Below are 20060 nucleotides of genomic sequence, written 5' to 3' on the forward strand. Positions count from 1 at the left end.
AAACAAAAACGTGGCAGGACTTTTACTTTGCTTTACTTTTACTTACTTTACTCTGAACGTCATGCCAACAACCGACGACCCCCAGATATTGGCGCAAAATCGGACACGGTTGGAAAGTTGATGTCCAGTCCAATCACACTTAGGTCCTACCACAGTGGGGAGTGCATTCATCACAACTATCCCAGACATGATCACAGACTACCGCAAAGCTGAGAGCCTGTGGAAGGGAGATCACACACCCACGCACACACACCCAGTTCAATGGTCCCGTCTCGGAGTGTAGGCTGATGTCAGCAGGCCCCCGGGAGGGAACAGGGGGACAGCGCTGATCCACAGCTTTGTGTCGCCATGCAGATCGGAGCGGATCTGATTTCACAGACGCCGTCAGGAGCCTTTCTGTAGCGCGCGCACACACACACACACACACACAGAGAGACTCTCTCTCTCTCACACACACACACACACAGGAGCCTAGCTGGTCCTCCACCCCGTGCACGTGCCATATGCAGTACACCCACAGACAATACAACAGCTGCGAGTGCCACAATACAAGGAGCGCCGGGGACGACAGCAATGCCACTCGCTGTTTTGGGGAGCACTCTGTGTGTGTTGGGGGGATCAGGGTGGAGCTGTTCCTTTTAGACAGCTTGATGTGTGTGTGTGTGTGTGTGTGTGTGTGTGTGTGTGTGTGTGTGTGTGTGTGTGTGGTGGGGGGGGGGGGGGGGGGGGGGGGGCTGGTGTAGTAGAGGGACAGAGTGTAGTGGGGGGGTGGGGAGGGTTGGGGGGTCAGCAGGGAGAGGAGTTCTCAGAGAGGAAACGCCCTCAGGCTTCAGAGGCCATTAATCATCCCAGCACTCTCGGCAGCCCCAGCCAACAGGGACGCGCCACTTCAGGGACATCCGCTGGCAGAGTGTGTGTGTGTGTGTGTGTGTGTGTGTGTGTGTGTGTGTGTGTGTGTGTGTCGGTGTGCGTGTGTGTGTCTGTGTGCATGTGCTTGTGTGTGTGTGTGTGTGTGTGTGTGTGTGTGCGTGCATGTGCTTGTGTGTGTGTGTGTGTGTGTGTGTGTGTGTGTGTGTGTGTGTGAGAGAGAGAGATGGGACTGGTGCAGGTGGACCCAAACAGGGGTACAGCAGAGATTTATATAATACAAATATTAATAATAATAAAAAGAATGAATCGCAAAAAGGGACTACACTAAGTGCTCTCAAAACCGTTGCAAAATCCCAGCCAGGGAAGCGCAGCCAGAAAAACACGCTGACGAGCGCCACCTCCTCCCATCTGTCGAGCAGGCAGGTGAGGAGTGTCCCCATGTGACACGGCTGGTTCCCTGCAGCAGCAGCAGCAGCAGAGGAGCAGATGCCCTCTCCTCCTCCCCGCCCAGGGGGAGAGAAGCTGCCGCCACCGGCACCACTGTTGCTGCTACTGCAGCCTCCTCCTCCGCCGCCGCTGCCGCTGTCGCCTGATGCCTCGTTCATCACCTCGGCCGTGCAGTGACCCGGAGAGAGCAGCCCAACACACAGGGGTCGGGACACGCGCACGCACACACACACCCTGACGACTCCACAGACTACAGTCACAGTATAACCACAAGACCTTTACACCACTCCACTGTGAGGGGAAATGGTTGTAGTAATCATAAGTGTGTAGACTAAATTAAAACCCTCGTGCTCAATGAGAGGGAACCAACTAGGACTTCATGTGATAAGGTGTTTCTAAGAAAATGTTGCTTTACTCGTGCGATAAACATTATGGATATCCAGCCATCGACGCACGGAGATGACTCCGGCTTTGTGGCATTGTGAATAGTTAATGCATCCTCCTTCGGGTTTTCACAGAGGCGGACATCTCCGACTTCAGGAAGTAAAAGTCATCGTGGACACTTAACACAGGCAATATCCGTAATTAACGGATCTACGTGGCTGTAGAGTTGTGCTTACTGAGATCAGCTGGGTAAGTAATTCGTTTGAACAAATATATGATCGGCCTTTTACTCTCTGAAATCAAATTATCCTACACTGCGTTTCCACGACCTGACACCGGCCTCTCTGCTGGTGCTTCCCATGTAATTACCGACTGGAAACTGATCTCCCTCACTGCGACAACGAGCATCAGGAGTTGACTGCGTTGAGCATTTTTTTAGTCAGTGGACTCTCAACAAAGATGTTGTAGACATCACTGAGAGTCGTCATCATGCGTTTGCTTAAGCGTGTGACTCACATGTTTAGCTCTTCCGTGTAGAGTGCCCTATCTGAGAGGGGTCATCTTCCCAGGCACCACTCGAAAGAGAGGCCACCGTGCTTCGCCAGAGGAACGGCACAGGTGTGATGGAAAGCACAGTCTTCCCAGGTGTCTGAAGCTCACTGCGTCCTGTAAAGGTGAGGGGTGGGGGGTAGGGGTAAGAGGAGAGGGAGAGAGGCGTCAGGTGTTTTTACGAACAAGACGGTAAAACACCCCCAGCCCGGCCCACCCATGTGCAACCCCAGTCCAATGGTAAGCATAAAGCCCAGCCACTCCAGATCTCTGGCTGGCTGCTGTCAACAGGAAATTCCAAGGCAGAAAAGCGAGGAGACGAAAGGGCTGAGGTAATGTATTGAACTGCCATTTTCTTTCTCTTTTTTTAAAAAAAAAAGAAGAAGAAGAAGAAGTAGCTGCACATATTCAACATCAGCTGTGTTTTCTGCTGACCAGACTCAATTTCAACTGCTGTGACATTAATCACGGTGTTTACCTCCCTCTGACACAAAATCATCACTAATGCTTTTATTAATCTCGCTCCACTCACTAGTCCACACAAAATGCACCTCTCCGTCCCTCCTCTTCAATATCCCCAACCGTACACATTCCCTCCTGGCCTCATTCAGGGGTTATGCTAACAATTAGGCCAAAGATGGAGTTACCATGGTTACTCGACTGGAGCGAGCCAGAGGTGTTTGGAGGAAGGAAAACAGCCCGAGCTCTTTTAGCTTTGATCAGATAAACACACAAAACACTCTACTTACTGTGTTCAGCTTCTAGTAAACCACACACATCTTGACAGAAAACAACCCGGCTAATCCTTTAGACAGAGGCCTATTACAGGGAAAATAAATGACTCTGCCTTATTCAGTCGAACACAGGTCTGATGTCGAAGCCAAAGGTCTCAGTGCCCTTTGTAACCTTTTGCACTCAACCTGAACCCTCCCACCAAACATTACACCATTATCCAGGCGTACTTTGCTCTGCAGTGCTCACAATCCCTGACATAGAATAGAGCTGGTGTTCATGAGCTACTTGATCACCACACACACACTCTATCTCTTCCATGACCCCATCACATCCATCCAAAACATCATCCTATTCCCTTGCTTCAGCCACTAATTCCTTCCTATCCATTGTTCACTACCTTCTTCTTCACAGGTTCAAAAATAAGACATTGTGTTTGTTTGAGGCCGTCACTGTCAGTCGTTCTGGGCATGACTGTGCCGTCTACCAGAGGGACTTGTTTCAGCTGTGCGCTGCCAGTCTAGGCCACATCACTTCCTCCATTTGTTGACTCCGGGGGTGGTCCAGCAGCTGGCTGTTCAAAGGAGTGCTTCCCGTACTCATCCTCTCACACAACCCTGACACTCCTACTGCCTGTTGGCATCTTCCCTCCACCCCTCCTGTCAGAACATGACAAATGATGCACCAGACAACATGACTTTCCTGGAGTTCTTTTTTCTCTCTCTCTCTTTATGTCATGATGTCATGACCATAGGTCTGTTTACTTCCAGAAGTTTTAACTTGCCATGAATCGACAGATAAAGTATATATAAAGTATATAAAGTATTAGACGTTGCCTCACCTAAGTGCTACTGAAGCCTAAATGCACTAAATGAGGATAACACATTTCAGGGTTAATCTAGTGCAAACTGATGAAGTCGCCACATGCAAGACAAGAAACGTCAAACTGTGGTGGTTCCACAGACCTTTCCTAGAGGCAGTAGACTAGACACTAGATAGTGACACCTTAAGGACTTGAATGCTTGCTAAGTGCAACATATAAGGCATATCTCAATCTGTGTGAGAAATCAATCACACTCCACCCAGCTGAATCCAATCGCAGAGTAAATCTGCAGAAGATAACCATCAGTTTGCCCAACAAGACCCAGTTCCCACAGGGCCAGCTTCCAATGTCAATGCATGACAGTTAACATCCTTGTCTGCACACAGGCATGACAAGCACTCAGACATATTGACACACAGAGCAACACAACTTATTCAAACCCTGACTGACTTACACTGCTGTGCAAGCCAGCTGCCACAGTCGACTGTGACCACTACTAAGAAAACATATTGCGATAAGATAGATCCCATTACATCATTTTTTCATCGACATTAAAAATTAGGCTTAAAGAGCCAAGATGCAATGAGCTCAAACGTGTCAATTGGATGAACGATGTTCATGACCAGTGGTAACATTTACTAGCTTGCGTTAAAGAACATACGAGACATCTGTATGCGACATCCTCCATGTGACCTGTGTCCAAAGGTCTTTTCACGTTAACGTAACACAATGACATTAGTATGCGACAACATTTAAGAATAAATATGGCAACGACCATCATTAATACAACATTACAACGTATATTTTGTTGTTGTACCCCTGAAGTGCGTGTATAACCACGGGACTCCTCTCCAAACCGAAAGCAACATTCCAACACCTCATACTAGCTGGTTAGCAGGTTAGCAGAACTATCTGTCAAACAGAAGCGAGCAAACAATACATGACGAGCTGGTGTGCATCTGTGCATCTCTAGTTGTATATAACATGTAACTGAGACATCACACAACAAATCTGCCATGGTATTATTGTGTGCTTGCCGTGGTTTTCAACATAACGCAAACGTTTCTCCCATTCTCCAGGGAGCGCACAAAATGGCGACTGCGGGCTGCTCCGAGTCCTTATTTTGAAATCCAAACAGTACAGACGACCATTCGCTTTAATAGTAATGTTTGACCACGCTGCAAATTATTGAAAAAGGCATACCAGTCCCACAAAATGAAAACAAAGAACAACAGCCGCTATTCTGAACTTAATGTTCATGAACCTACCCCATTTCCACACTTCGACATAGCTATGCTACCTTGCTAACCGACAAGCTAGATGGCTGGGGTACCGCTAAACTGTATTTGGTAGCTAGCTACGTCATTTTGTAAGTATGATGCCCAAGCATGCTTACAAATTCGCCGTAATAAGAATGATATCTTTTACATTTAGGCATTGAGGGGTAGAGAGAAGAGAGTCATTGTAGGTATAGCCTACGAAAGCAGCGAAAAAACACAGACCCTACAAGTACATCAACGTTATGTGTTGTGATAATAACAGGGACCAGTGCCGTTATGTACACAATTCAAGTATGTTTTCCGCAACATGGCGCAAACGTCCTCCAGAATTACGCACAGAATTCCTCTGTATTCCAGAAATAAAAATGTGAAATTACGTACACCAGTCAATCTACCAAATGATCATCTACGTTCAAAGGAAAACGCAGCTATCCCAAAAGCTAACGAACATGCCAGGCTAGCAACCAAGAAGATGGCCTATGGCTGCTAATAAACAACATGCTATATAGTCGCTAATTATTCAAGTAACCTCAATGACAGCAGTGTAGAATTAACATGCACTAAACTTTAAGTATGATTTCCCGGGGTCAGATTAGCATGACGTGGTTGTGGTGACAACAGATACATTCCTATGCAATGTAAAATGATCAGTGCACATTGCTAACCACTAGCTACTGTCGGTGCAACAGCGACAGGCCGTTCAAGACTCCTCGTTCCCTGTTAGCGCAGCGCACACGAGACGGCGACTTCAGTTCTGTCTGACGCACGAACTATGGGACAATTAACGACACCGCAGATACAATATTGTCCTATTATATGACAATAGGGATTTAATGATGTAGAATCACATTTGGTTACCTTATTTATTCGGTTGTCAGGGCGCGCGGGCTCTTTCTTTCCCAGAATCCAGAACAAACACCTCTCGACGTCGATGACGTCATGCGCAGACGAAACGCAAAGCACGTAACAACACACTGAAATGTCAATCTAAAACACAATAGAAATAATATTATGGCCCTCATGACAGAAAGCAGCATTGTTTTTTTAAAAGTGAAATAATGAAAATACTACGGCATAAGTAATTGTATTAGTCATTGTCTTTGAACATCGCAGGGAACTTAACACAATTACCTATAAAAGTATAGGCCTAAATAGCCCAGGTCGTAAAGTCTTTTGGATCTTAACCAAATATGTCCAAAAACTACTGTAACCTTACTCGGAGCTATCGAACATCCACAACCGGTATTTTTTCATAATTGATCACTGTCCTTGTATACACTATCATTACGTAGTCATACATATAAAAAGTATCCCTATGGTGACACCAGGTGGCAAAACATTGCAAATGCTTTTAAAGAGCAGGTGCAGCAGGTCTCATCAAGAATGTGATAGGAACAGTAAATAAAACGGAACAATGCGCTACGCGGTGTTTCCATTAAGCTTTAAATAGCCTATATGATAATATTCACCTTTTAAACTGATGAATGACAAATGCAATCGACTCTTCTCGAAGTCTACAGGCCACCAGCCAAGTCTGTGAAATGCTTTTGCCCTTGATCTGTCCAGCTCTGTCCACTCAAATGCTGTCCAGACAGAGCCCCTGCAAAGGTTAGTGGCATGACTATACGGTCTTAAGTGGATTTTGTTAGTTCTTTAAAACTCGAGTGGGCTATGGCCGACTTTAAACTGGTTTTTATCTGACTTTTGATACATAGGTTATGCGGCATGCAGTCTTCTCCACAGAATGGATCCTATATGACCCCATAAGTCTTCTATGGCTTTAACTCCACTACTTGTCAGCCATGGCCAATCTCTACGCACTTGCTTTGATTCCAACGCGTCTGTTCCTGCGGTTGCAGAGCCTACTATATTGGGGCCTTGTTTATGGCACAGCATGTATCACTGGCCTGCTGCTTTTCATTCGATTTACCTGGAGGGCTTTCCGAAACCCTTCCAGAATCTTTCAGTGGACTGTCCGTCAGGAACCACCAGCCTGTCTCAGGGATGTCCGGCTTGGGAAACACGGCTTTCTTTGGGGCAGGGTAAGAATAGGCTCAACTTTGCATGCATGCGCTCTACTTGACACACATTAGAACCCAATTTGTACTGTTTGTTAATAATTTGGTTCATGATATATCCCAAATATTTAGATATGTAGCCCAAAATTGACAAGAGGCAGAAGCTAAAAGGAAATTAGAGAATAAGATTTTAGGGAGAGAAGGTTAAGTGTGAGAAAGTAAGAGTGAGAGAAGGGTAAAGACATTAAAACACACAGTGAAGAAAACGCTTAAGAATATTAAAATAAAAACCACAAAAGCATTATTATGCTAATCCTAATGACAGGGAATGTCTAAAATGTGAGCCATAACCTAATCTGTGAACTATTACAATAGTTCACCTTTTATACTATTGTTGAGTGATCAAGGGGACCAGTTAATGAAAAGATATGGGAGATAATCGAATAATAGGGAAAGAGAAATACTTACTTGCTTATTTATTTAGGCTACTTTAAGTCCTTAAAAACAATGCTGACACTTCAAAATCTGTGGTATTCAGTCAGATACACTGAAAACTGGAGTAAAGGTTATAGGTAATGTCCAGCTCTCTGGTCAGTGTGAGTTTTGTTTCTAATTTTAACCTGTCTCTAACCTTCTCTGCTCCTTTGGATTGGACAATCATCATGACCTGTTTGTCTCCACTTATCACCACAGCTCACATGAGCATGGCTTGACGGGGCATTTAGCAAACTGTCACAGATATGTCATGACTGTCATTCTTGGTATAAGATTTTGGTTAGAGGTGCAGTCAGCGATTGTGCAGGAAGTATTTGTTGTGTTTATATTTCAATTTAGAAGCTTTTGTCCAAAACATCGTAGGACTACATCATATTTTAACCTGGGACCAAATGGAAAAACACCAGAGACATACTCCATCCATCCATCCAACATCTCCAGGGTGTTGTTGGGGGGACAGGCTGCCCTTCACTTTGTTTCCCGTTTTTGGAGCCTGAGAATGAATCACTGAATCAAATGTGCCATTACTGAATCTCTTATGTCCTCATCTATGGTTATGGTTATGCTATTTGGCAGACGCCTTTGTCCAATAAACAAGTCATTCATCAATCAATCAATCAATCATATAATAACAATAACCCTGCATTTTAAGCAATATTACAAAAACACAATCAATTTAACATCAATTTAAGCAATGGCCTAATGAAAGCAAAACATAATAATACAAACCATAATCACAAGAAGCGCTAAATAACTTATCTAAATTCAATGAGCAAGTCTTATAGGAATTAATTACAGCGTTGAAGTTATAGCAGTTTAATTTGTGCTCAACAGTCACATCAAGCACATCCCTCGCCTCCTATTTTCATGAATTGACAATGAAAGATGGCAGCTTTGGGTCATTTTTATTGGCGGACTTCAGAGGTCTATATATTGACAGGTTCTCCATGGCTCGGTAGAGCCACTAGAGGCCAGGATTGTGCAATACTTTTTGAACCCTGGCCATACAACACCGTGAAGAGTATATTACTGAATCTGACAAAATGTACAATTGCAGAGTGCCCCTTTAGAAATAATCACACATCTAATAACACATCATCCAAACTAAATGATATGATTAATAATTCAAAATAAAATATTTATTTAATCAACGATGCGACTCAACAGTCTCTGGAGCAGTATGATAAGTGACATCACACTCTGTATTCCACTCATTGTCTAATCAAAATTACATAGGCCTAAGCCTAAAGCTTTGATGTAAGATTAGGCTACAGTATGTTTAGCCAATTAGATTCCAAACAAACACTTCAGGAAGTGCAGTGTGGAACGAAATTCTCGTTGCAATCAGCAGCTAGAAGAATACAGTTTTAAAATCAATAAATATTATGTTGTAAAAATATGTAGGCTAGAATGACTTAATTATATAGAAGACAAACCATTTTGTAGATGCATCATCATGAGATTTGGAATGATGTGCCTCAAAAACAATCTTTGATTGCATAAGTGACATGTTACGCTGTCTGCCACCAATGCCATCGTTACCACCACGTGCATCAAGGGCACCAAGGGCACCAAGGGGCATCAGGGGCACCAACATTTAGCCAATGAAAATAAGTAGCCTAGCTTTATCAAACTGCTTTTCATTCTTCCAAATGTTTACAATGCCAAGATGTTACATGCAACGATGATGTGGGTCATCTCAATCTCCACAATGCAGCAGATATAATTTCAGCGTTTTGCATCTAATTGGGAATGCATCTTGAGCATGCACATGATGAGAGAGAGAGAGAGAGAGAGAGAGAGAGAGAGAGAGAGAGAGAGAGAGAGAGAGAGAGAGAGAGAGAGAGAGGGAGGCAGGTTCCAGCTGCCTTGCCATTGTTGATCATTGAATCCTTTTTGATGGGCTAAGACACTTTTGTTTAAAAGTGAAACATGAAGGCAACAAAGGCAAGACTAGAGGAGGTTTTGGAGTTATCTGGTTCCCTCTACTGACTACTGACCCCCAGCCACAGAAGTATCCCTAGTTCCCACTACTGTACTGACCATTTATAAACCGCGAGCATGGCGGCTTCTACATGAGCATGGGCTTGAGAGGGCATTTTACAAGCTCACATATGTGTAAAATGGCTCTGACACCTTTTTTTAAGCTATTTTATCCTTGGTAAGATTTTGGTTAAAGGTGCAGTCAGCGATTTTAGGCTTAGGAAGTCGCATTTGTTTATGTTTATATTTGAATTCAGAAGCATTTGTGCAAAACATTGTAGGACTACCATCTACCAAGTTCCATTTAAAACAACACTAAAGAGTTTTTCGGACCTTAAAATAATGTTTCCAAAATCATTTCAGCGGTTCATCAACTCGTAACAGGGTGAACGGCACTGCTTTCGCTTCGCGGCCCTCTATCGGCTATAACCGCACTATGTAACTTTACCTGATCAGGTAGCATATCTGTAGTTCGATAAAATGAGACATAAGACACTACAAATTTGACTTGCTTTGATGTCACAATACATCATACTTTAATAAAATCATGCAATATACTCTACCTTGTCTGTACGGATCGTTTTTTTGCTGGATAAACAAATAGCGTGTGTGCGACAGAGGAAAAGTACTTTAGTGTTGCTTTAATTTCAAGTTCAATAATTCAAGTTCAACAATTTATTGCCATGTCTACACAGTTGATTGGAATTTTTGTTGTAAAACAAGCTGACGAGACAATTATCATTGCATCAGTGCATGTCAGTTGTCACGTAACTTAGTTGCAGTCACATACCCATATCTATCATAGGACATCGGTATTTCTTTCTTGAAGTTTCATTTAATTTATTAAGTAAAACATGCAGATGACACCATTAGGCCTACCCTTGAATCAACCCACTGTCAGGTGACATGTAGTTGCAGATAGGCCTAGGCCACCACTGACATGTCAAAACGAATGAGAAAGCTTTAAATCATACAATATATGCAATAGGGCCACCAATGAGATGCTTACCTGTAGGCCTACTGGAAATGTTAAGTTGAAATTCAATGGAGATGCACCTAGCTTACCTGCACTGAAAATAGAGTTGTATTTATATAGAATGGATATTTAATGTTGTGATGGATATTACCTAAGCATAACCCAAACATTGTCAAATTTGATATCAGTTATTGGTTATTTAGACACAGGAGAGAGAATTCAGACAGTTAAGTATGAAGAATTAGGAGGAGAAGAGAGGGAAATAGATGTGACACTCATCACCGTGTCAGAAGGTATAAGCTCTACCTAATATTCATATAGGCCCAATGTTGGGCCAGCATTGAGGGGGTTGCGGCTTCAAGGGGTTGAACATATGCCCAACATTGGGTAGGGTACATGTGGTTATTGCTATGCAAAATATTGCTAGTTGCTAGGGTAATCATGTTGGTTGCTATGCTGGTTGCAAGGTTGACGGTGTGGTGGTATTTGCTAGATTGTTGCTAGGGACACTAGAAAGGCACTCAGAGAGCGCAGACCTCCGCCTGTATTGTTCCTCCTAGGTTGTCATACATTTGAACCCAAACTATTCAGATCGCCACCACGTGGCCATACCATGCCATTACACCACTAAGCGAAACACATAAACGGCTCCGGAATCCCAACGATGTTACGGATCACTCCCAAAATCGTGGGACCCATTATGGGCCCTTATATTCCCATACCCTCCCAAAATCCCCCACTACCCCTGCACTTTTGTGGGTTTACTGTGGGGTAATGTGGGCTTACTGTGGGCTTACTGTGGGGTAGTGTGGGGTAGTGTGGGTTTACTGTGGGCTTAGTGTGGGGTAGTGTGTGCTTACTGTGGGCTTAGTGTGGGGTAGTGTGGGCTTACTGTGGGGTAGTGTGGGTTTACTGTGGGCTTAGTGGTGGGTAGTGTGGGCTTACTGTGGGGTAGTGTGGGTTTACTGTGGGGTAGTGTGGGCTTACTGTGGGGTAGTGTGGCCATGTGTGTGCCCACACTACCCCACAGTAAACCCACACCTGGCCCATGTGTACCTCATATGGAATAGTTGCAGTTGTTGAACAAGCTGGTCAATAATAGAATAAAAGACAAATTTAATGTACATAACATTGAAATTTATTAATTAAAAACATAGAAATTAATTTGCCTCCATCTTGGTCAGTTCTCAGACGGCAGGTTTAATCCGCCTCTTTCAAATTCCTCTGTTTGCTACTGGACAAAGCTTCAACTAATCACACCACTCTTTCCTCTGACATGTAAAACAACCACAACGATAGGCTTCTCGTAAAACCCCATTGACATGCCTACTAGTGCGTCATTGCCTTTACCGGGCCGTTAGTAATGCTTGATTTTCATTGGATTTCCCGATCCTGTGAAAATTTGAAATGGTATGGCGGATAGGCTGCTTGGCCAGACTGACTGTTCGCAAAATTTTGTGCAGCGTCACAGGAATTATGGGCGAGCCCAGGCTACCTAAACATACAAATTGCACTGACATTTTCATATTGATTTGGCACTGCAGCCGTCAGCATTCAACATTGCTTGAACTGTTTAAATTCTGAAATGATTGGTGGTTGGTTGATGTTCTTTTTCTATATATATATAGTGTACACACACAGTATGAAAAGAAGCTTCTTTACGACCAGCGTCTTCAATAGGTCGGCCACAGAAATTCAACATTGGGATTTCTATGGGCTGCGCTTTAGGCCTTTAGGCCTAATGCGGGTAAACCATAGAAAAGCCACCAAAACTGGTGTGGGTTTACTGGGGTTTACTGGGAACCCTAAGGGAAGAAGCTGTGGGTCCAACATGGGCTTCCCTTACGGGGCCAATGAGGGCTAAGTGTGGGCAAGACCACAGTGGACTTGCTCACAGAAACCCCTAAGTGGGGTCCCAAAGGGGAAAACAGCTGCTGGGCCCGCACGGGTTGCCCTTATGGGGCCAATGCGGGCAAAGTGTGGGCAAACCCACAGTGGGCCTGCCCGCAGAAATCCCTAAGTGGGGCTCCAAAGGGCAAAACAGCTGTGGGGCCCACATGGGCTACCCCATTAGGGGCCCGTTTGGGATTAGTGTGGGTTAGCCCTGCCCACACTTGCCCACAGTAAACCCACAATTGCCCATTGTGGGCCCACACGGGCATGTTTGCTGGGTTCATCTCTTTTTACATGACCTTTACAACTGGTGCTGGCTAGATAAACAGAAAATCTGGTTTCAAATAGAGATTTCACAGCATTTCTATTTTAATTGTGTGTTTGTAATGGCATGAAACTTCATCCAAGGATTCCAACGGTACTTCATTTTTGAAAATCATGCATACGGGTCAAAAGTTACACGCACACACCTTCACAGTCACAGACAGCCCAGCCCAGCCCAGCCCAGCTTCCATAGAATTCTGCCAGGTGTAAGCACTCAAGACCTAGAGGCAGTTAGAGATTCCAAACCCTGATGCTGTCTCACTCAAGGGTGAGCTAAGAATGGCATGTAATGAATGGAACTGTTTTAACCGGTTTTAACGGATGTGAGTTACTCTGCAAGCTAGCTGCTATATCAGGCCAATCAGTCTAAGGTAGTCCCATCTTTTTACTATGTTTACCCTTTTAAAACTTAACACTGATATACTGCAACGTTTGCCCAACGTCAGAATGCTCTTTAAATTGGCATATGGTTTGGTCAGGGTTGGCAAAAGGTCTGCTGACGGTCTTTGAAATGGTTGGCCCAGCGTTTCCGTTTGGCATAGCGTTGGTAGGTATATTTTGGGTAGGCTTGGTAGGCTTTTTAAGTTGGCATATGGTTGGGTTAGGGTTGGACAAATGTCTGCTGATGGTCTAATTAAATGGTTGGACCACCGTCAGCAGCCAACGTTGGGCCAATACAACCTGACCTTTGGGCAGGATGCACTTCTCAGTATATGCTTTAATCTTCATTCTCAAGACATAACTGCTGGTCGGTGGACCAAAATGTTCAGTTATAGTACAGGATTGTCTTCTGTTCGGGCCTATTGAACAGCAGTATGACTGGAAGAGGAAGAATGACACATACACTGAAACGTGTAACCTAAAGTGAAACATGCTCCGGGCCTGTTTGCCTTCCTTTGGTACTGAAACCCACAGCATGTGAAGGGGGAAATGGTTCCATTAAAATATTTGGAAAACCAGTGAAAACATCATGTTGTCCATTAAAACCCCATTGAAATGTGTTAGTAGACAGGAAGTCCTTATATAGGCTAGTCCTCCAGGAATGCTCTCAGGGCTCATGTCTGGCCATCCAACAGTTTCAGAAGGTCATAATTGATAAAGTGTGCTTTTCTTAGTACAAAAGAGCTGAAGGAGAACAATAATTTTGACTACAGCTGTCAAGAGGTGGCATTTTGGTGTTGAATTAGGGAAACCATAACTAAAATGAGATGTGATTCTTTATTGAAAACCAATTGAAAGTCTGCACATTTCAGGAGGGGGAGACATTTCAGGTGCAACTGTATGTTCAGTAAATCTTCTACTGGTATCAACAAGTACATGTTGGATCATTTTTGGAGAGGCCTTTGCAAATTCATCAAAGGATTTATTTTAGTAAAATTGTGATGGACAATATTGTTCTGACTTTTCTCAAGACATGACAGTGGTGGCTGCCATGCAGGGCATAGACGTTGGCCTGCGTGTTGTCTATGAAGGTGCTCATCAGGCTGGTTTTCCTGTAAACAGCTTTGATGTGGTTACTGTTGCGGAGGAAACGCTGGTCATGCACAGTTTTACTGATGTGCTGCCTGCTATGGCCATGCTTATGGGTATCATATACTGTGTAAATCTAGGTCACCCTAAAGCCACGGAGTACTCATTTGAAATCTCAACATTAAACCTGAGGAGGCCTCTCCCCAATTAATGTCTTGGATAAAGAAGCTTCTCAGGAACACTGTAAAGTATGTGTGTCTCATTTCAGAGTGATTGTACACCATACTTTGCGTTTTCTTTTATACTTTTATATGTAATGATCCCTTGTATGAAATTGTGTAATTAAATAAAAGGTTTCCCTTGAAGTGGTGTATTCTTAATAATAACAAAAAAAATAAGTTAGAACAATTAAAGCAACACTAAAGTACTTTTCCTGTTGCATGCACACTTTTTGTTTATCCAGCTCCGGCTTTGCAAAAATGATGTCCACAGACAAGGTAGATTATGTTGCATGATTTTCTGAAATTATGATGCATTGCGACATTGAAGCAAGTCAAATCTGTTGTTTCTTACATCTCATTCCATCAAACTTTAGATCCGCTACCCGATCTGTAAGCTGATGAACCACTGAAATTATTTTGAAACATTATTTTAAAACTCTTTAGTGTTGCTTTAAGATTTTTCGTATAATATTAAATTGAAGTTATGTGAAAAACTTAAAGCAACACTAAAGAGTTTTTCGTACCTTAAAATAATGTTTCCAAAATCATTTCAGTGGTTCATCAACTCGTAACAGGATGATGGTACTTCAGCATTCGCTTTGCGGCCCTCTATCGCCTATAACCACACTATGTAAGTTTACCAGATCGGGTAGCGGATATGTAGTTTGATGGAATGAGACATAAAACAAATAGACTTGCTTCGACGTTGCAATACATCATACTTTCATGAAATCATGCAACACACTCTACCTTGTCTGTGAACATCGTTATTTGCTGGATAAACAACGACAGAGGAAAAGTGCTTTAGTGCAACTTACACATAAGTTGAAAGTGCTTATTAATTGTAGTCAATTGATCCAACTGATCCATCTTACAATTGTTGTAAGATGGATCAGTTGAACTCAACTTAAAACAATGAGTGGGAATTATTTGCAAGTATAATTAAATTTTACTTATAATTTTAAGGCAGCAAATGAACATTTAAGCAATTTTTTTTGAAGTTGAACCTTGTTTTACAGTGATCTCACAAATGTACAGATCACAAAAGTTCACAAATGATCTTTCACCATCACCGCATATGCTTTAAATGTATAGTTGTGTCATGGGGGAAATGAAACTGAACCAGCTAACCTTTTTAGACTTCCTCTTGCTGCTGTGGTGCAGGGAAATGTGCACCTTAGTTAGTTGTCTGTATTTGCAGATGAAACCATCCACTAAAATAGGCTACAGTACATGCACAAAAGGCTATTCAGGAGCCTTATTTGTTTCTTGTGGCGTGATAGTTGTGTTGTAGCTGCATCCTCTGTTACATTTTGTTCCTGGGCAAATTAGGTACCTGAATGTTATAGGCCTAATGTCATATTATGCAGCCTTTTACTTTACCAAGTTGTCTTTTTGTAGGTGACCACAAGATCCTCAAATTAATTTTGGAGGCACGATAAAAAACAGAAAATGACTCATGCTTTAAATGTCTGTCTGTCCACAATCACAGAGCTCAAGTTTGAGGTTCCACTATGTCACCCAAGGGGACAACAAAAGGACCCTCATGCTCTTCCTCCATGGATTCCCAGAAAACTGGTGATTGCCACCACATGTTCTTTTCTTAAACATCCTTTCATTTCTCTTCCTCTAGCCTACCTTTATTAAAAAACGTTTTCCCTCCTGAAATGCAAATGTGTGTGTAAAAATAGCGCTGTTGTTCAGGTACTCGTGGCGCCACCAGTTGGGTGAGTTCAGCGAGCAGTACCACACAGTAGCGCTGGACCTGCGAGGCTGCGGAGACTCTGATGCCCCCTCTGAGTTGGATGACTACACGCTGGAGAAGCTATTGTACGACATCAGAGACACCATCGATGAGTTGGGTACGAGCCTTTTTGTAATGGATGCTTAAGTTGGCAACCATAAACTGTTTATTCATGGGTTTCATCAGGTCCCTTTCCACAGGTGTAGAAAATCAAGCACCCAGATTATGAATGTAGACTGCATGGTGCTTGATTAACCCACTTGTGGAAAGGGACCTGATGAAACCCATGAATATATATTTTAAAATATTATTTTGGATCCTTATTAGATGTTCTCACATTTTTTTCCTGCAAGGGTCTCTCACTTTATTTTCACAACAGTATAGTCTTCCTCATAAACACAGGGCCCTTGGTTGTCCTCTATACAGTTAGACGTACCCTTTATGTATTAGTCAATAGCCAATGCTGATGAGCCTCTCCGCAGGTCACACGAGCTGTGTGTTGGTGGGCCATGACTGGGGAGGAATGTTAGCCTGGCATTTTGCCCTGGAGAGGCCAGACATGGTGCAACGCCTGATCATTATGAACGCACCCCACCCAGCTGCTTGGCTAGGTAAGTTCATGGCATTCATTTGCAGTGGCTGGTGAGATCCATATGCAATCTTCACTTTAATCTTTTGCCTTATGTTACATTATATTACATTTGGCTTACACTTTTTAGCCAAAGCGACTTACAACATGGTAAACAGTCTAAGCTTTTTAAGCAATTCTAACAACAATTCTAGGAACATTTTTTAAATAGTAGATTAATCACGTTTTTGTCACCTGTCAGGTGGGCTCTCTGGTGACCTATGACCTCTGTGCTGATCTCTTCCTAAACAGATGCAGTGCTGCGCCGACCCACACAGCTTCTCCGCTCAGGCCACGCCTGCTTCTTCCAGCTGCCACTACTGCCAGAGATCGCACTCTCTCTGGAGGACTTCAAAGTATATCAGCCATGTTAATAATAATAATAATAATAGTAATAATGATAATGCCTTACATTTATATAGCGACCTTCAGGATACCCATGCTTGAAAAACAAAGGGATGGGTATGGGATGGGTAGGGAATGGGGGGTCCGAGAACAGGTGTGTTTTTACTGGTAGATGTGTTTTTTTAACACACCCAGGGAGGGGGCTGTGCATATGGAGGTGTAGCTTGTTCCATAGACTGGGGGCAGCAGCACAGAATGCGTTTTCCCCCAAAGGTCTGGAGTCTGGTGAATGTTAACAGTCAGTCAACATCTCTCGGCGTCTCTCTGTTTCTCTCTCTCTTCCTGTGACATCATTTTTTTGTAGGTTGCATTTTTTTTTAATCACACCTGCATTTTTCACAGAGGTCACCAAAGGAAGGATGTTAGTGTTTCTGTTTTTTGAAGTGCGTGTCTATAACTGTCTTTATCTCTGTCTCTCTCCCTCTCTATTACTGTGACATTATTTTTATTTAGGTTGCATCTTTTTATCACACCTGCATTTTTCACACTTGCAGTGTGAAAGGTTGCAGAGGACTTTAGTGTCTCAGATCTTGTGTTCCTGTTTTTTTTAAGTGTCCATCTCTAACTGTCTAACATCACTTCTTGTTTACACTTTATCACTTCAAACTCCTCATGTCAACTTCTCCTTTAAGCCTCTCTGCTTTGTTCTAGTTGCTGCGTAATTTGCTGTGTGGTGCCCGCCTCGGTATCAGAAACAGGGATAGACGTCTGACCGAGGCCCAGCTGGAGGGGTACCTGTATCGCCTGTCCCAACCTGGAGGTCTCACTCCTCCTCTCAATTACTACCGTGCTTTCCTCAGGTTAGAAACCAGCTCTGCTAAAATCACTGTCTTTGAATGAGGTTCACATTTTGGCAAAAACTTGCAACATTTGAGCTAAACAGGAAGTCTTCAAAAGAAACGGTCTGCACACTTCAGTCCATATGCAAGTTTTTAATAGGCAGCCTAGCTTTCAGGGCAAACGGACATCCTCAGGGCATATATGAGTGTAACGATTGCGATTGTGTGAAAAGAGAGATGGGTTTCGATCAGGAAATGACCGCAGGTTGAACCTGGGTCCTCGTGGGCACTTGTAGTCTGTTGCGCCCAGTGTTGGGGAGTAACACATTACATGTAATTGAGTTACGTAATTTAATTACAAAATAAATGTAACAGTAATATATTACAGTTACTGTAGAAAAAAATGTAATTCAATTACAGGTACTTTTTTACTTTTCAAAATTACAATATGAATTACATCTCAATATTGTCAGCAAAAATTTGCAAATAATATTGTATGTAAAAAGACCTGTTTCCCTCCACAGCCATAGTTTGATACGGGACCTTCTGATAGGCTCTATCACGTCTACAGCGCCATCAGCGTAGGCCTACATGCCTGCCTGTAAACGTGTTATGATTATCATTATATTATCCTCACAAAAAATGTGATGCTAATTCATGTATTGAATGCCCTTGCTGCCTTGTGCGCTTGTACAGAACTGATCGGCAGCCTGTAGACCAAGGCCGAAATCTTCGCATGGATTTGGGGACTATATATATCATTCAAAAATCGGAAAAGTAATCAAAAAGTAATCAAAAGTAATTAGTTACATTACTCAGAAAAAGTAATTCAAATAGTTACACAACTATTACATTTTAAACAGAGTAACTTGTAACTGTAACACATTACATTTCTAAAGTAACCTTCCCAACACGGCGCGCCCCAACATTGGAGGGTTTTAAATGCAATTTGACAGTAAGTGTATTAGATCTGAATCCCAGGCTGCACCTTTGAAAACCACAGTGTGGAATCAATACATCATAACGTCCCCTTGGCCTGTGCTTATTCTGCTACACACAGTGACCATCTCTACAAACACGAGGATGCAGGAGTGACCACCATGTTGATTTGGGGTGAGGAAGACAGCATACTGGTTGAAGGGACGTCTGGGGGGATACGCCCCTACATTAGGGGCCCAGTTGTTGTCCACACCATCCCAAAATGCAGCCACTGGGTGCAGGAGGATCAGCCTGAGACAGTCAATAAACTTATCTGGGACTTCCTCCAAGACAAGGACGCATTGTCTCCTATACTGCCACAACACAGACGTGAATCAGTTGCCCTAGTGAAAGTAACTAATGGCGGGCCAGCTGGTCATCATCTGTAATATGGATGGTAACCTACACAAGGTAACTTTTTGAGCAATGTTGCTAGGCAATGTTCCTGAGTATTGTGGTTCTGGCACATTCCCACTGATTTTGACCAATTTCTTTTGTTCCTCAGACATGGTCATGATCATCAAATCAAAACACATGGAACTGGTTGTGTGGTTGCCCAGCAGCATTGCTCAAAAAGTTGTTACATGTATCATCAGTTTAAGTGTTTGTTTTGGATTACATGTGAAGAAAAAAAAGAAAAAAATGTGCAGGTTTGTGGTGCAGGCTTGTGTTGTGTCAGGGGCTATTTACAGTTACTGCACAGTAATATTTACAGTATCACAGTGGTGGAGAAACCTCTATTGATTGCAGTGCTGATAGGTTGGTTACATGAAATAAAACTTTAGTTGAAACCGACTAGACTGCGAATCACCTTCCTGTTTGCCATTCTAGCTCATGTTGAAACCACACACTTTTTATGGTCTGCTCATCATCCCATATTTATTTATTCCTTCTGTATCGAATGCTTTCACTTTGCTCTTCACTGACATCATGGACATGGTGTTGCCATAACAGCGTTTTTTTGTTTTCAAAGCAAGCCAGTGACTTAACAGAATAAGAACCCATGAAACCACATGTCCCTGAACAAAGTGAAACGCCCTAAGCCTTCTCTGTAGTGACAC

The 20060-nt window shown here is 43.1% G+C and overlaps 2 protein-coding genes across 6 annotated transcripts in view; one reads left to right on the top strand and one right to left on the bottom strand.

The window, feature by feature from the left end:
- The window catches only part of brd4 (bromodomain containing 4), a 40007-nt gene extending 33985 nt beyond the window's left edge, over positions 1-6022 (bottom strand). The window contains exons 1-2 of one of the 3 annotated variants that reach the window (XM_062532872.1): positions 5944-6022; positions 2218-2367 (exon numbers count right to left, since the gene is read on the bottom strand). The gene's annotated coding sequence lies outside the window, so the exon portion shown is untranslated. Of the gene's footprint in view, positions 1-2217; positions 2368-4622; positions 4756-5943 lie in introns of those variants that run through there. The other 2 variants (XM_062532871.1, XM_062532873.1) reach the window with 2 other exon arrangements.
- A 436-nt stretch (positions 6023-6458) lies between these two features.
- LOC134077332 (epoxide hydrolase 3) lies at positions 6459-19794 on the top strand. 3 transcript variants are annotated; one of them, XM_062532875.1, is made up of 9 exons: positions 6459-6693; positions 6801-7127; positions 15958-16043; positions 16170-16327; positions 16692-16820; positions 17090-17193; positions 17894-18042; positions 19082-19410; positions 19505-19794. In XM_062532875.1, the coding sequence occupies exons 2-8, from the start codon at positions 6888-6890 to the stop codon at positions 19386-19388; spliced, it is 1173 nt and encodes a 390-aa protein (XP_062388859.1). In that variant the 5' UTR covers positions 6459-6693; positions 6801-6887; the 3' UTR covers positions 19389-19410; positions 19505-19794. The 3 variants fall into 3 exon arrangements, with proteins under 3 accessions (XP_062388859.1, XP_062388858.1, XP_062388860.1); XM_062532874.1 differs by having other exon boundaries at positions 19082-19794; XM_062532876.1 differs by having other exon boundaries at positions 6817-7127; positions 19082-19794.
- The last annotated feature ends 266 nt before the right edge of the window (positions 19795-20060 follow it).

This window comes from Sardina pilchardus, chromosome 3 (assembly GCF_963854185.1).
Source record: "Sardina pilchardus chromosome 3, fSarPil1.1, whole genome shotgun sequence".
Classification (NCBI taxonomy): domain Eukaryota; kingdom Metazoa; phylum Chordata; class Actinopteri; order Clupeiformes; family Clupeidae; genus Sardina; species Sardina pilchardus.